At 39.1% G+C, this 16,245-nt stretch overlaps 1 protein-coding gene across 3 annotated transcripts in view; it reads left to right on the top strand.

Moving 5' to 3' along the window:
• Window positions 1–16,245, top strand: part of LOC116290291 (uncharacterized) — a 36,785-nt gene that overhangs the window by 19,226 nt on the left and 1,314 nt on the right. For 2 of the 3 annotated variants that reach the window (XM_089030221.1, XM_089030218.1), the window contains exons 3-31: window positions 193–378; window positions 1,427–1,522; window positions 1,962–2,068; window positions 2,391–2,571; window positions 3,048–3,317; window positions 3,829–3,951; window positions 4,040–4,153; window positions 4,770–4,873; window positions 5,145–5,342; window positions 5,491–5,559; window positions 5,867–5,981; window positions 6,478–6,603; window positions 6,750–6,816; window positions 6,898–7,024; window positions 7,911–7,957; window positions 8,378–8,513; window positions 9,144–9,241; window positions 9,601–9,703; window positions 10,212–10,371; window positions 10,769–10,835; window positions 11,191–11,257; window positions 11,584–11,669; window positions 12,040–12,166; window positions 12,453–12,494; window positions 12,786–12,902; window positions 12,975–13,005; window positions 13,530–13,591; window positions 14,030–15,317; window positions 15,766–15,909. In XM_089030221.1, the coding sequence (XP_088886347.1) occupies window positions 193–378; window positions 1,427–1,522; window positions 1,962–2,068; window positions 2,391–2,571; window positions 3,048–3,317; window positions 3,829–3,951; window positions 4,040–4,153; window positions 4,770–4,873; window positions 5,145–5,342; window positions 5,491–5,559; window positions 5,867–5,981; window positions 6,478–6,603; window positions 6,750–6,816; window positions 6,898–7,024; window positions 7,911–7,957; window positions 8,378–8,513; window positions 9,144–9,241; window positions 9,601–9,703; window positions 10,212–10,371; window positions 10,769–10,835; window positions 11,191–11,257; window positions 11,584–11,669; window positions 12,040–12,166; window positions 12,453–12,494; window positions 12,786–12,902; window positions 12,975–13,005; window positions 13,530–13,591; window positions 14,030–15,317; window positions 15,766–15,909 (4,458 nt within the window). The remainder of the gene's footprint in view (window positions 1–192; window positions 379–1,426; window positions 1,523–1,961; window positions 2,069–2,390; window positions 2,572–3,047; window positions 3,318–3,828; window positions 3,952–4,039; window positions 4,154–4,769; window positions 4,874–5,144; window positions 5,343–5,490; window positions 5,560–5,866; window positions 5,982–6,477; window positions 6,604–6,749; window positions 6,817–6,897; window positions 7,025–7,910; window positions 7,958–8,377; window positions 8,514–9,143; window positions 9,242–9,600; window positions 9,704–10,211; window positions 10,372–10,768; window positions 10,836–11,190; window positions 11,258–11,583; window positions 11,670–12,039; window positions 12,167–12,452; window positions 12,495–12,785; window positions 12,903–12,974; window positions 13,006–13,529; window positions 13,592–14,029; window positions 15,318–15,765; window positions 15,910–16,245) is intronic. The other variant, XM_089030220.1, reaches the window with a different exon arrangement.

Genomic DNA, 16,245 nt, shown 5'->3' with positions numbered 1-16,245 from the left:
TGACTGTGACTAGAGTTGCTTGCGTTCTCTCTTCTACACTTCGACGATATCCCTCCATTTTTTATTTTTTATTTTTCTTTTTTTTTCTTCTGATAAAAAGTACTGATTTGTTAGCCAAGGTGAATGCGAGTTGCTCTCGGCGTAAAATAACAACATTTGACTTGAACTTAACTTGTCGTTGTTTGTTTGTAGATTCTATCTTCAATGCTTCCTGTGCGGCAGGAATCACATCCCTCAACTTCTCCTGGCAACACTCACGTGACGTTTACAACACAATAGCGAGTTACTACGTCAAGCTGAGGAAAGGAAAGAAAAGTCGCAAAATCGATGCCTATAAACTGTCCAAGACCGCTACTAATGTCGTATTTGAAAACTTATGTAAGATGTTAACCTCTTATCAAACCTTTCAGCAAACATCCCAATTGTTTATGTTAGAGAGGCATATAATAAGAAAAGATCACTTTATCCTTAGGCGTAATGTTTTTCCGTTTCAGACCACGTGTCATTGTCTTGAGAATAAGTTTCTTCGTTTTAGTCGCATCCATTTTCCTGTGTCTTCTCATGCGCAACTGTTAAACAGAGAAATGATTCTCTAGAGAATGACACGTGGTCTGAAATGGGAAGACATGTATCCATATTCATGTGTCTTCTCATGTGCAACTGTTAACCCAAGAGATGATACTCTAGGGAATGACACGTGGTCTAAGATGGGAAGACATGTATCCATATTCATGTGTCTTTTCATGTGCAACTGTTAACCCAAGAGATGATACTCTAGGGAATGACACGTGGTCTGAAATGGGAAGACATGTATCCATATTCATGTGTCTTCTCATGTGCAACTGTTAACCCAAGAGATGATACTCTAGGGAATGACACGTGGTCTAAAATGGGAAGACATGTATCCATATTCATGTGTCTTCTCATGCGCAACTGTTAAACCAAGAGATGATACTCTAGAGAATGACACGTGGTCTGAAATGGGATAACATTGTATCCATATTCATGTGTCTTTTCATGTGCAACTGTTAACCCAAGAGATGATACTCTAGAGAATGACACGTGGTCTGAAATGGGAAGACAGTGTATCCATATTCATGTGTATTTTCATGTGCAACCGTGTAACCAAGTAAATGACACGTGGTCTGAAATGGAAAGACATTAGGCCCTAGGAAAAGCTTAAGAGGGCTATTACGTCATAGCCGCCATGTTGGATGACATTAGTATAAAACTTATTACGTCAACAAACAAGGTGGTCTAGACATGTATCTTGTCCTTATATTCTCATGTGGAAAGATGCATCTCAACAATAAGTAAAGGATCTGTTTACATAAGGTCGGAACTATCTCACCTTGTGGCTGATGTTTTTCTCTTGCACAGAGCTAAGCACCAGGATTTGAATGTCTTTTTATTTTCTTATATTTAGTACCAATGACAAACTACAGAATCAAAATATGGGCTGAGACAGAAAACGATGACATCATCAAGACAGAAGTTGTGAGATGCCAAACGAAGGAAGGAGGTAGAATTTGTTGACAAATTAATTTTAAGCTCCCTTCCGGAAGATACCTCTAGATTTTTTTTAATCATCGCCGGCCACGAAGCGGTATGAATACGGTAACAATTGCTGGGTTTCAATCATTCGTCCCAAGGGAAAGAAATAACAAAAGACATGGCGGCCATGTTGGTTGATATAACAAAAAAATACATTTAATTACATGTGCATGTTACGTCATAACCACGAACTTGGTTGACTATAACAAAGCATTCCTCATTAGCTTCTCTTGTTGGATCAACCAAGATGGCAACTGTTTCATTGTTATTTATATCTCAAGAGATTTTGAGTCACATTGTTGCACACACTTAACAAAATCTATTGAAAAAGTCACATTGCGCGGATCGGAATCAAACACGTTTCATCCAATCAATGCTGACATGTTTTTATTATCATAAACCAACAGAACCAGAGCGAGTGATAAACTTCAAAGCCAGACCAAAATCTTCGTCTTCCGTGTTCATTCAATGGATTCCACCAGTCAGAATAAATGGTTTCCTAAAAGGTTATCAGGTAGGGGAAGTCAGACTGGAATAAGATATAGCCTGCAATCGTATCGTCCAGTGGTCATTGACATCACAAATAGCTATTTATGAGTTAATTTTGGCTTCGAAATTCAGCTGATATTAACCATTGCTGGTAATAATAATTAATAATAACTGTTTGGTGGTTGTTTTCTCTTATTTTGGTTTTTGTTGTTTGTTTTTTGTTTTTGTTTTTGTTTTGTTTTTTTCCTTTTGTTTTTTTTTTTTTTTCTTTTCTTTTCTTTTTTTTTTTTTTTTTTTTTTTTTTTTTAACTTTCCCATTTGGACGCTTAATCATTTTTTCTTTTTAGATCAATGTATCCAACACATTTCTGAACCGCATATATTTTGTTAGCGGTAAACAGTCGTACCTTATCGAACGACTCCAAGAAAACTCGACCTTCGACATCGCGATAGCCGCTGTCAATGGTAGAGGACCAGGCTTGTCATCATCTGTAACTGTCGGGACCAAAGAAATACCTATTATTACAAGTAAGAAAATATTGAAGAACTTTTGGATTTTAAAAATGGCTTCCATGTGACGTCACAGCCGCCATGTTGGATTGAGAGACCCTACGTAGCAAGGAGTCTGACGCAAGCAAACAATAATTCATAAAAATACCATGAAAAATACCTAATATAGGTTTTCTGAACACACTACATCAACTAAGTGCTATGTAAGTTTTCCTAATTCGATTTGTTTTGGTAGATCAACCAAGATCTTTCTATGTATCTATCTTTCTTTCTTTCTTTCTTTCTTTCTTTCTTTCTTTCTTTCTTTCTTTCTTTCTTTCTTTCTTTCTTTTCTGTTTTTTTTTTTTTTTTTTTTTTTTTTCTTTCCTTTTCTTCTATCTGTTTATCGTTCGTTCGTTCGTTCTTTTTTTCATTTCTCTATTCTTCCATTCTTTCTTTTTTAAGTAGTGGTTCCTTCATCTTACACTTGCCTATATATTTACGTCTATCAACAGGCAAACCCCAAGGACTCCAAGCAATTGCAAAAGACTGGAAAACCATTCACGTCCAGTGGCTACCCATAGATCCAGGAATGGAAGTCAAGGCGTATGAGATTCGCGCCTGTAGAAACACAGACTGCAAAACAAGACATGTACGATCAAATACGACATCGGTACTCATTGTAGGACTAGAGCAATACACGGGGTATAGGATGCAAGTAAGAGGAAGAAACAGACGAAGCAGAGGACCATGGATGGTGCTACCTCAGCTAATCTACACACTGGGTTAGTAGACTGTTTTATAGTTTATTCGTAAAAAATAGAATTAAATTTCATAGCGTATTGGGATAATAATATACATCAATTTAATTGGTTGAAGAACGTATAGGAATAAGAATGTACCTGAGAAGGCTCGGATGAACGTATGGTAATAAGAATGTACCTGAGATGGATTGGATGAACGTATTGGAATAAGAATGTACCTGAGAAGGCTTGGATGAACGTATAGGAATAAGAATGTACCTGAAAGGGATTTGCTAAATGCAAATCTCGCACCGATGTGAAGCTTAAGTTGTGAACGAAGGGATCTAGCGTGATTCAAAGCAATCTGGCGTGATTCAAAATCACAAATCATGCCAGATCCCTTTGTTCACACCATCGGTGCAAGTTTTTTGCATTTGGCCGATTGGATGAACGTATTGGAATAAGAATGTACCTAAGAGAGCTTGGATGAACGTATAGGAATGTATTTGAAATGGATTGGATAAACGTATGGTATGCTTATTTATTTCTACAGATTTAGATGAGTGTAAGACCAAGCTGCACAATTGCAGTGGATACGCATCATGTTTAAACACACGTGGTAGTTATGTCTGTAGTTGCTTACCTGGATACGCTGGCAACGGGACCACGTGTGTGAGTAAGTACAAAATATTGACTGTTCTTTTCTTTATGAGCCATTCCAAGTTTGAGGGAAAATATACTCTAAGGTTTTGCTTTTCATGCAGCAGTGGACTCTAATAAAATGAACGCGTGTGATTTCCAAATCACTGAGGATCTTTCGTGGCGATGGACGACTGTTGGGCAACAAGCACGAGTGCTCTGCCCACGGGGAACGGAAGGTTAGTATGGCATAAATGGCGCCTGCTTTTCACTAGTGAAAAAGACATAGGTAGCCTCCTACACAGACGTTTTAAGGGTCTGTCACGCAACGTTTTGGGAAGGAAACGTTGCGTGACAGTTCCCAAGAGGCTAGCTTATAGGTGGACGTAATGTTTGTATGCGATGTTAATGTGCCAACCATTTTACCAATAGGTTTTGTCACTTCACTTTATTGAAATGTTCAATAAATCATCTAGTTAGCAATTCAAATAACAATCAAGCAAAACAAATTTCCTCATCGTATGCCCACATACAACGACAAAAACAAGCGCAGAAAATACTACCAGCAAATTGGTCCACTTATATGTTCTGTTCGACAGACATAATATTTGTAAAGTGACTGTTGTAAATCTCGCAGTCTGATTGGCTGTTTGAGCGTGCTTTAAAAGAGCACACAGCACGTACGCGCGTTTTCGAGGTCTTCAATATACAAAGGGGTTTAACTAATGATGAAAGGCTGTCTGCGCTTGCAGTTGGTGTTGTATTGCTTGCGTCTGTTTTACTGCGGAACAAGTTCTTTTCCTTGAAATCGTAACTGTACACGTCCTACCGTGTTATTTTGCCTTTTTTCGTCAGGAGTCGCTGAACGATTTTGTGGTTTGAAGGAAGGAAAGGCCACTTGGACCCCACCAAACCTCGAGGGTTGTGTCTCTGAGCGCATATTGAATATACAGAACAGAGTAAGTTCTGACGAATTTTTTTTTTTTTTTTTTTTTCATTTTGATCAAAGTCAGGGCACGGCTAACTCACAGATCAAACCCTGAACAACGTCTGGGCTTATCAAACCCCTGGAATGAAGGGAGAAACTAAAGAGGATGAGTGTGGCTACCGCTACACCACACTTGATTCATAGTCCTTCACGTAAACGGTTCCCTTAATTAACCTGTAGGTTCGTGTCTTTAGCCTTCGACACCAAATCTAACTCGCATTCATTGCGATTTCTTATTATAGCTGAATACAGAGCACATGAATGAAGAGGCAATCACTGATATATCATACGATCTCGTTCAAGCAACCAACCTAACTAACGGTCTGGCTATATATGGTGGGGATGTCAAGACTATCGTGAATATAATCAAGACGCTGGATGAACTTACGGCAAGGAACACCTCAGTGATGGAATTAGCTTCACAAAGACAACTTTTAGCGGTAGTTTTCATTAATATCATACGATTTCTTTAATTTTCGATTTCACTGTAACTGAGAGACTTGTTGCCTCACTTATACTTCACGTTAGGACACGCATCAATATATGGATAATATTGGGTTACCTATTAATAGAGTGTTGTTTTTGTAGAATATCGTGAAGGTGTCCAGCAATGTCTTGGATGCCGGCAGCATGAAATCATGGAAACAAATACCTGTGGTAAGACATCAAGGGAACTTGCTTCCTTGCTTCCTTGCTTCCTTGCTTCCTTGCTTCCTTGCTTCCTTGCTTCCTTGCTTCCTTGCTTCCTTGCTTCCTTGCTTCCTTGCTTCCTTGCTTCCTTGCTTCCTTGCTTCCTTGCTTCCTTGCTTCCTTGCCTCCTTGCCTCCTTGCTTCCTTGCTTCCTTGCTTCCTTGCTTCCTTGCTTCCTTGCTTCCTTCCTTGCTTCTTTGCTTCCTTCCTTCCTTGCTCCCTCTCCTTCCTTTCCTATTCTTCTCCTCAGAATGAATAACATTTATTATTTAAGGATTCCAGGATATCAGATGCCTCTCAGTTAATGGATTCTCTTGATTCCATCACCATGGCAACTACATCAATGTTAACCAGCAAAGATCCAGTCATACAGAGTGCTCCAAACGTTGGTAAGAAACAAAACATACTTTAATCCATCTAGTTATTATTGGAACGGTCTTTATGTTGGTTATCAGGGTTGCAAGCTCTTTGGGAACCATAAAACCGTCTAAGTGTCTTGGTAACACATGAAAGTCTAAACAATTCTAAACTGTTTAACTTGTTAGTTGTAAATGAACCAGCATTTTTAAATTTTGCGATCCATTTTTCCCCACAATTTCAGGATAAAATTACTAGGCATTAATGTTAAAATAAAAATTCTAGAATATTAGCCACAAATTCGGCGTAAAAACACGTTTTCGATCCGGACGATCCAGTAAACCGCCGTCCAGTCCATTCCACCCATTCTCGGTTCCTGATTTTCCAAAAATAAAAAATACTCATAATTCAAAATCAAAAACAGTAAGTTTTTCCTCGCCCTTTCAAAAGATAAAAATTTGATAATATTTTTTGCGGTCTAACTGGCTTTTTTGAAAATAATTGCATGTTGTTAATTTTTGTTTTCAGTGGTCAACATGCAGTTGTTCTCGTTCAATCAGCTTTCTGGTTACGTCATGTATCCATTAGATTCCTTGGACAGTACCAGTATCGCTCTGTCACTTGATGACGTCAGGGCAGTCAAGATGAAAAAAGGTAACCTATGATGACGTAGTGTATAGCAGCGCAAAGCTGGATGGGATCACTTACATGAATATCACATGACCAGGAGTGCGGCTGTGGTTTTACTATGTGTAAATATAATGACGTGCAAACCTGAGTGGTTTTTCTTTCGTTTCTAGGCAACAGGACAAAAGTTTCTTTCATTTACTTCAAGAATATTGGACTTTTGCTGACAGGAAACAACCGGTAATTTTTTATTGCGTTTTTTGGTTTATTTGTCTTATTTTTCAATCGAGATTCAAATCTTACAACAAATGATTTTTCCAGTTACAACACAGAAAACAAGACAGAAGATAAAGAAACAGTCAGCCCTGAAGTGCTTTCACTTTCTACAAGCCCAAGACCATCCACAGTATTCAGCAAACCAGTGATTATCACTCTCAAGAATCCTTCAGTAAGAATCATATATTACTGTGGTTTTCAATATTCTGCAAACTCGGTAGCTGCAAGCTGCAAGCTGCACAGCTGAAAAAAGTCTCTGCCCTCAATCAAAAATAATCAGTCGGTACCTTTCATGTTCTTGACTTGCGGCACTGAAAAACCAATTTCGCAACATGCCGTTGAAATGTTTGAGTTCGCAGAATTTCAAACAGCGAAGTAACTCACATATACCTTCGAATGGCTCTTCTAGTTTGATTGTTTTGGGAGTCAAGGGTGGTGTAGTGATAGAGAACTTGCCTCTCACTTCTAGGGTCTTGGGTTGGATTTCTGGTCTCAGCATCACATGTGAGCAGTGTGTGTTAGATCTCTCCCGAGATTCGAGGGGTTTTTTCGGGTTCTCGGTTCAATGTAAATTTCAATTGAATCTGTGAGTTAGCCATGACCTGACTTAGATCAGCCCAGAGGTTGTTTCAGGGTTCAGTCTGTGAGTTAGCCATGCCCTGACTTAGATCAGCCCAGAGGTTGTTTCAGGGTTCGATCTGTGAGTTAGCCATGCCCTGACTTAGATCAGCCCAGAGGTTGTTTCAGGGTTCTATCTGTGAGTTAGCCGTGCCGTGACTTAGATCAGCCGAGAGGTTGTTTCAGGGTTCTATCTGTGAGTTAGCCGTGCCGTGACTTAGATCAGCCGAGAGGTTGTTTCAGGGTTCTATCTGTGAGTTAGTCATGCCCTGACTTGGATCAGCCCAGAGGTTGTTTCAGGGTTCTATCTGTGAGTTAGTCATGACCTGACTTAGATCAGCTCAGAGGTTGTTCCAGGGCTCGATACATTTTTGTTTGTTTGCAATGTTCAAGTCATACTACCATACAAATATTCCTAATAACAAGTTCATATCTTGTAGTACGAAGAAGGAATGAAGCCCTCGTGTGTTTACTGGAATAAATCAAAGTAAGTACACAACAAACATATAAATAATGGACTACAATTCTTGACAAAGTTTCATTCGTTCCACAAGGAACATATTCATCACTGACAAAGGCGTGGCAGCCATATTGGTGTACAACGCGAAATTATTTAAGACAAAATGGCTGCCATGACGTCACATGAAAATCCAGATTTTCTAGTTCTTTCCTTAACTGTTGATGCCATGTGACTTAGTTACGAGCTCGTCAGGAATGGACTTGGTTTATGGAGCTGAATTAAGTAACTCAAGATAGAAGCTTTGTAGCGTTGTTTCTTAATCCATTCCTACAATCCCTTGGGATACGAGTCGTTACTACTTTACTACTTTGAATTTTAAAACAATTAAGTTGGTCAACGTCCTACCTCGTAAACATTGAATTTCAAATAGAAATTTTTTGTTTCTAGTGAGCATACCGGATCCTGGTCAACTTACGGCTGTCTGGTCAACTCCACGAACTTGACTCACACTATTTGTCATTGTAACCACTTGACAAGCTTCTCTGTTCTCATGCAGTATTCGCCTGTCACGGGCCTCATTTCGGTAAGTCTGACTAGTTTACTTATGACTGCGAAAAGGTCACGGCACGAAAACTATCGCGTGGCACAGCAAGGCATACGCCAGACCAATCACGTTGCATAAGGATTTACTCTTCATCCAATCAAATGCCCAAAACACGGCAGGGACACGGTCTCGTCAATGTCACGGCACTGCTAGACCAATCACATTGCGCGAATAAAAATTCCCCCAATCAAAATTCTAGAAAACATTACGGCAAGGTACGATACGGCACCGACTTTTTCACAGTCATAAGAAAACTTCTCTTAATGACGAAAGATAGTGGATTAAAAAGGAAACTTCAGTAAACACCCTGTAAAAATATTTGGATGATGGGTCGATATGATAACCCGAAAGCTTGAAAAAGAAATTTTTTTAAATGTTTTTTTAAATCAACGTGTAAGAAACCACACACAGCCAGTTAGTGAGAAAAAGAATGGTCCAAGCTGGCATTGCAGTACGTTATGGGATGGACTGTTTTAGGGAATGAAATAGATGCAATCTTGGAAATATGTATGTCGACTAAAACAGACCCACAATGCATTGTAATACCAACTCGACCCAATCTTGCTTAACGTCAACTTAACCCTTTTATTTATCGTATTTTTTTACCAGAATAAGCATCATTTTGCCCTCAGTATCATTACCTACGTTGGTGTTGGTATCTCGGCTGTCGCGCTGTTCTTAGCTCTCATCACCTTCATCGGGTGCACGTAAGTAATTCTTTTTTTTTTTTTTTTTGATCGGCCCAGAGGTTGTTTCAGTGTTCAATCTGTGAGTTAGCTATGCCCTGACTTTAATCAGCCCAGAGGTCGTTTCGATCTGTGAGTTAACCATGTTCTTACTCAGATCAGCCCAGAGGTTGTTTCAGGGTTCGATCTGTGACTGAGTTAACCATGTCCTGACTCAGATCAGCCCAGAGGTTGTTTCAGGTTTCAATATGTTAGTTAGCCGTGCCCTGGCTTTTATCAGCCCAGAATATGTTTGAGGGTTCGATGATTGAAATGATATTTTTTTATCATGAACATCTCCGTTACCAAGAAATAACAAACTACTGTTTCTGTTCTTTTAGCTTCCTCAAGTCAACTCGTAACTTCGCTCACATTAACTTGACCCTGTCCCTGTTGCTGGCTGAAGTTCTTTTTCTTGCTGGGATCGACAAAACACAGTACATTGTAAGTATAGCCTACGCCTTGCACACTTGATGTTACATGATCGCGATGAAGCTCGCGTTTCACAGTCAAACTTAACATTGATAATGTTGACTCTAGACCCTTTGCAAAATGTGCAAGTTGCACAGAGGAGTCACGTGACTCTACGCCTTAAACCAAGCAGTTGTGTCGAAATGAACAGAAATGGAAAAAGCATCTCGATATTAATAAGGAAACTAAATTTCAAAGTAGAATATAGTATAGAAATAGCAATGGATATAAAGTCGAGTTTGTTAATAGGGTTTGTATGGGAAGATGAGTTGAAATCATGCAAGGCCTTAGGCCAATATAGCAAGCTATTCACTGAGATTTAGAAAGTTAGGACCACGTGAATAGCTACTGTAGTGTGTTCTTTGATAACATATCTATTTGCAAAGCTTTGTCTCAATGTCATAAATGTGGAGCATACATATTTGTTGTTGATTTACTAACGTGAACAAAAATCGGTGATCTTGTTTTTTTCCATCCTCAGCTACCTTGTAGTATCATCGCCATTTTCCTACACTATCTATTCTTGGTCGTGTTTTGCTGGATGGCTTCTGAAGGAATCATCCTTTACTTCATGCTCGTACGAGTTTTCCCTTCGGAAACTAGCGGACCTCGAAAAAAGATGTTTTTCATCTTCTCGTGGGGTATGTCAAGAAATGTCTCACTATTAAAAACGGCTTAGGAATCGAATGTAGATTCCTTATATTGCTCTTGAAAGAAACGACTGGATGTATGATGAAGTGGGAAATAATCTAGTCTATCTGGTCATTGTTTTTATAGTAATAATAATAATAATAATAATAATAATAATAATGATAATAACTTTATTCTTATATAGCGCCATTTCCATTTCTTTCCAATGGAGCTTTACAAATGTTATGGCTTTCGTTGTAAATTAATTTCCTGCACCCTTGGCCCAGTGAAAAAAAAAGTGGCTTCCAAGAGACCGCGGAATCAAGCCCAGTTGAGGGGGTTATGCTACCTGCTTATGGCACTGTTTTAAATTTCTTCAATATCATTCCATTTTATTCTTTTTCTTAGGATTACCATGTGTATTCGTTGGCTTTACTTCGTCTCTTTACTTTAAAGGATATGGAAACAACAAATAGTAAGTAACTTGGTATTGGAATTCCGCGCATGCGCAATGACAATATCCCAGACATCTTACCAGAGATTACTTTAGACAGTTTTTTTAAGGATTCGGAGCTATATCGTCATCGATAGATCGTCTTATACGTGCAAGCTAGCTTGCTTTATTTCCCTATTTAAGTCCCCCAAAGCTCTCCACTTTTTAGGGTGCCCCGCGGTCATTGACTTCACTTTCCATAGTTGTTTTCTATCATGATTGATTGATTAATTGATTGTTTGATATTTTTTGATTTTAATTCTATTCAAATAGCTCCTACTGATATGTTATTGTATTGACATTTTCTTAATTATTTTCGTTTTATTTGAATCTTCAGTTGTTGGCTTTCGATTGATGATGGCTTTATTTGGAGTTTTCTCGCTCCAGTACTCCTCATCAGCTTGGTAAGTACACTGATTCGCACCAAAACAACATGCCTAAAAGGTATCAAAAATGTATTCATCTGTTGCTAGGTGACAGCCTATCCAAAGGCTGCTGTTGCCAGGCGAAAGCCAATCAAAAGTCCTAATTTACATGGTCCGATTTCTGTAAGTCAAGCAATCTAAAACCACGGATAAATCGGCCGAAGACTACATTTCAAAACAGACCTTTTTTACCTTGTCCATACTATCTTGAGGTACCTATATAGATAGGTAAGATAGACGCTACCTGGTAGTATGAACATCAGAACAAATTGTAAGGTACTTAGTTCACCTTTGTCTGTCTACAGGTTAATCTCGTGTTTTTGGCGATGACATTCAAAGCCATGGCTAACAGGTCCACTCCACAGTCAGTGAATAAAAAAAAGACATTCAAGTAAGTGTATGAACCCGTCGACCTTGTCCTCCTCTTTCAGTCTTTTTTTTTTCCTTTTTACTTTTTCTCGTCCTCGTGTAATTCATGAGACATTTTTCTGTGCCACGAAGAAAGTCGTTCCTACTCTAACGAGGAAAGACAAACACGTCAAATTCAAATCTATTAAGCAGAGAACAATTGCTTGAACTTTGTTGCAACAACTCGTTTCTTTTTTTGCAGATATAGAAACTGAACTCGTTTCTTATTTGCAGCAACTCGTCTAACATTCAGTTTTTTATTCGCTTCTCTCCCTCTTGCTATATCGCTTTCTCGCGTTTTATTTTTTTCCTACCACTTATTCAATTGTGTATTGTTTCCCAACACACGATAGGCATTGGGTCAAGGCATGCGCAGTACTTACCTGTCTGTTAGGTACCACGTGGTTACTTGGTCTATTCTACGTCAATAAACACTCTCTCGTCATGGCGTACCTCTTCAACATATTTAACAGTTTGCAGGTATATATCTCTTTAAAAAACTTAAAACGTCTGTTATAAACTGCATCAAATACATGAGCCCTACTCATGAGGCAGCCATTTTGACTGGAGAAATAGGTTTTTCCCAGGCGTAGCCTCCCATTCAAGCGCTTCAGGACAAGGTTACGCGTGGTTAAACGAAGATTCTTGAAAGCCTTGGCGCATGCTCCTTGTCCAATATTTCCCAGCAGTTCTTTGCGCGCTGGCTTTGCAAAATGTATTGAGTTGTAAAGATTTGTTTAATTGTTCCAATATGGCTTTCTTTCAGGGATTATTGATTTTCATATTTCACTGTGTCTTTGACGAACGAGTAAGTAAAATATCTGACTAAAACTAAGGTAAAAAGTAGATAAGACCACGTGACTATTTCCCGTCATTTTACGAGGCAAACGTGAGCTTCAAACTAACTTCAAAAATATCCACGAACGTTTGTTTACATGTGAATAATGCAAGAAATAGACATAAGGATTGCCTTATGGGAACTAGTTAAGCTTTAAAACTGGCTTCCAAGTCTCCCATCCAAAATGGCGACTGTTACTAGGTGCCTTTGGCGACAGTCAAATAGTTTCGTCTAATTTAATTCTCGATATACAAATTCAAGGTACGCGCTGAGTACTACAGGATATTGTGCTGCCGTGGATCGAGAAGAGATAGTCTACGACAAAAATCAACTGGTACTTTGACATTCCGCAAGTTGACATCAGCATCAAGCGCACAGGTATTGTACGCATTTATCTTGGCTAGCGACGTCTTTCTTAGGGATTAACCAAGCTATTTTCTTCTTTTTTAGATGAGAAAATGTAATCAAAGCTCGACAGATGGTAAGCAACTCGTTTGTATTTATGTTTTATTTTAGATACTGATATATATCTGTCAAAATAATGAAACTTTTTGATAGGAAGAAAAGCAAAAAATTGAATAGCTGTTTTTAGACAAACGTTATAAAAAATATCATACATGTCTAACAGACCTACTTTTCACTTGGGCATAATGTTTTCCCATTTCAGACCAGGTGTCATTCCCTAGAGTATCATTTCTTTGTTTAATGGTTGCACCTGAGAAGACAACATGAATATCGGTACAACTCAAACAAAGAATGTTATTCTCAAGAGAATGACACGTGGTTTGAAATTGGAAAACATTACGCCCTAGTTAGAAAAGTTCATAAACTTACTATGAAATTATTTCTGGAATGCGCAAAAAATGACTGTAATAACTTGATTGGAAATATATTCTAGAAAACAGTGCTGTAGCTCAGCGTCATTGGAGAGAGCATTTCGCCTTCGCTATAATATCTGCATCATGTTTTTCTTGTCTTAACTTATCTTATTGTATTGGTTTGTAGTTGGTAAAGGAACCAACTCAGGGTCAACAGGATACGCAAAACATGACTCGGATTCCTCGCAGGTTTGTCATTCTGTTGTGTTTTTACTGCTTTTACTGCTTTTAAATTTGTTGTGAAATGTCCGGGTGAGTGTAATCTTGAGAAAGACTGTTGTTGGTGACGTTTCCACAACCTGAGCGGAAGTCATCTTCAGAGTCCAGTGACAAAATGAGACTCTCTTTCAGCGTTCGGCTATCTCGTTTCTCACTCCGGTGGTTTACATGTACGGGGTTCCTGTGGAATTGGCAGGATCTTTCGCGATATAAATGCGCGCACGCTCGCTCGTCACTAACTACTGCTACTAATATTATTATCATTATTATTTGGCGGGAACGCGTTTTGGCGGGAACGGGTTTTGTCGGGAATTTTCGCCCTAAAACGTGCGCGCGATCGTCCCTGCTACTCATACGACGCCACTGCTAAAATACGTGAAAGTAAGGTTGTTTTTTTTTCTGTTCCAGAATGGTATAGCGGACATATTCGACTCAGACAGCCTCCTCACCATAAATAAAACATCAGCAGAGGAGCATGGGATGACAGATGATCAGGATATGGCACCTATCCTCAAGACACCAGCAGAAGACGTCTGCTCGGACACAGATTACGACGGCTTGGATTACAATCAACAGAAAGAAAAAAGCTGGGGAGAGCATTTAACGGAGAGTCTTTTTAATGTGTCTTCTATAGAGGAATGGGAGAGCCGTTCTTCGAAGAGAATGTCCCGACCGCTCTCTGAGGATACCTCAGGTTTCAGCGTTCCACGATCAAAGGATTACTATTCCGATGGCGATTATAATCGTTATACAACTGATCTAAGTGATATATACCACAGTGAGAATGAAATAGGATCTCATCCGGTTATTGAGACAGATGAGGGTAAAGTAGTCAAACTGGGGCGTTGCAAGATATGTTCAAATGATTCCTATCATATGGTCTGCGTCCACGATGAAGACAATCTGACACAGACATCATTTGATTGCGCCGAAGAATCGCCATTTCAACTTCACTTAAACACGGACGCGTCGTTTTCCTCGGGTGTTACTGTCCCAAGCGCGCATGTATCATTTGATGACTCGATCCTTACGGGATTCCTGCGGGATGAGCACCCGAACCCGAAGATAATAAACCATAGGTGGACGCATATGCCTTATATAAAAAAATCGGATCAAATACCAACAAAGAACTTTATGACAGAAAGTGCGTCCTGTGATGACAGATTTTTACGGTCTCCAGAAGGAACTCCAAGTAGAACGACAAATTCTAGTAAAACTTCTGTTGATAAATCACCAAATAGCACAAAAAGTGTATGTTCGAGGACTTCTTTACACGAAGAAAGTATGAAAAAGGAAAACAGTCACACGGACGTGGACTTAAGTAAGTTTGAGAATCCAACGAATGCAGCTAAACCGATCGGTTTGGTTGCTCCAATAATGGCGCCCCTCTCAGTAGAACAACAAGATGAAACCTTCAGTCCGCCAGTGGCACTGGCTGAATCAATTGACGGGTTGCACGACTTTGACTCTGAACAGGACAATGAAATTCACACGCTTAAAACCACTCCGAAAAAAAATGAGATTAGAACAAGTAAAACTCCTGATGGGAAATACAAGACATCGATACAAGTGAGCGTCTCGCCACAACCGATGAAAACTAGACAGGAAAATGACGAGCTTCTAACAGCAACCAATAATGATAGGAAGGATTCTCCTTCGGTATCTAGGCTACCGATATATCCTCATTCTACTACAGGTGAGAATGATTTCAAGTTGTTTAGACCTTAAAGTCTGAATACACGGTACAACAGTCTTGCGCAACATAACACACAAGCACGAAAATAGAGACCTTTAGCAACACATTCTTGCTAGGTACTGCAAACCTCAAGCTGCAGTTCGACGTCAGGCGTTTTCCGTCAAACTTTGGACATTTAGCGAGGCGTCCTAACGAATTTGTTGTTGGAAGAGCCGCTATATTGAATTTCATTGATGCTGACTGTTTCTCCGTTTTTGCGTGCGTGTTTCTGGGCTTGATCCCTAGCATTTAACGGTTAACGATTAGCAGTAAACCAGAAACTGAATAATGTTACAAAAATGTTATGTGAGGCTTCTCTATTGTTGCGTGCAAATTTTCACCTTACATTTCCCAGAGTCAGGATCGAAATATTTGAATTAAGTTTGAATTTGTTGAAATTAAATTCTAGTTACGAGGAAAGAAATGACTTCCATCAAAAAAGGAATCGTACAGAGACTTGGTCAGGTATTTGAGTCAGGGTGGCAGAGGTTATATCATCAAAATGGTGAAAACGAAGCACAGAAGAAAAGCGACAATGAAAGGAGAAAAACAAGTATGTAATCAAATATTAGTAATATGATAATATGATAATATGAGTAATAAGCTCTATAATTTCAAAAACATTTCGAATGGATTTGGCTTTTATTTTTACATCAGATTTGATGAATTATAGGTTATATCTTGCAGTGCGCATGCGCAATTTCCAGCTAGCGACACTAATGTGTCACGTGGTAAACGCCCGCTATCTTGAATCACGAATGTAGATTTTCTTGGAGCCTGTCTTGCAACCAACAAAGCAGTTGTGAATGAATTGCTTGAGAAAATAATAAATAATTGTCATCCAAGATGGCGGACGTGTTCCGCCATATTGGATGACAACTATTTGTTA

This window comes from Actinia tenebrosa, unplaced genomic scaffold (assembly GCF_029948245.1).
Source record: "Actinia tenebrosa isolate PJP-AT-01 unplaced genomic scaffold, QUT_ActTen_1.0 PGA_scaffold15__27_contigs__length_11533743, whole genome shotgun sequence".
Classification (NCBI taxonomy): Eukaryota; Metazoa; Cnidaria; class Anthozoa; order Actiniaria; family Actiniidae; genus Actinia; species Actinia tenebrosa.
The sequence above is the reverse complement of the archived record's forward strand: the minus strand, read 5'-3'. Positions and strand labels throughout refer to the sequence as shown.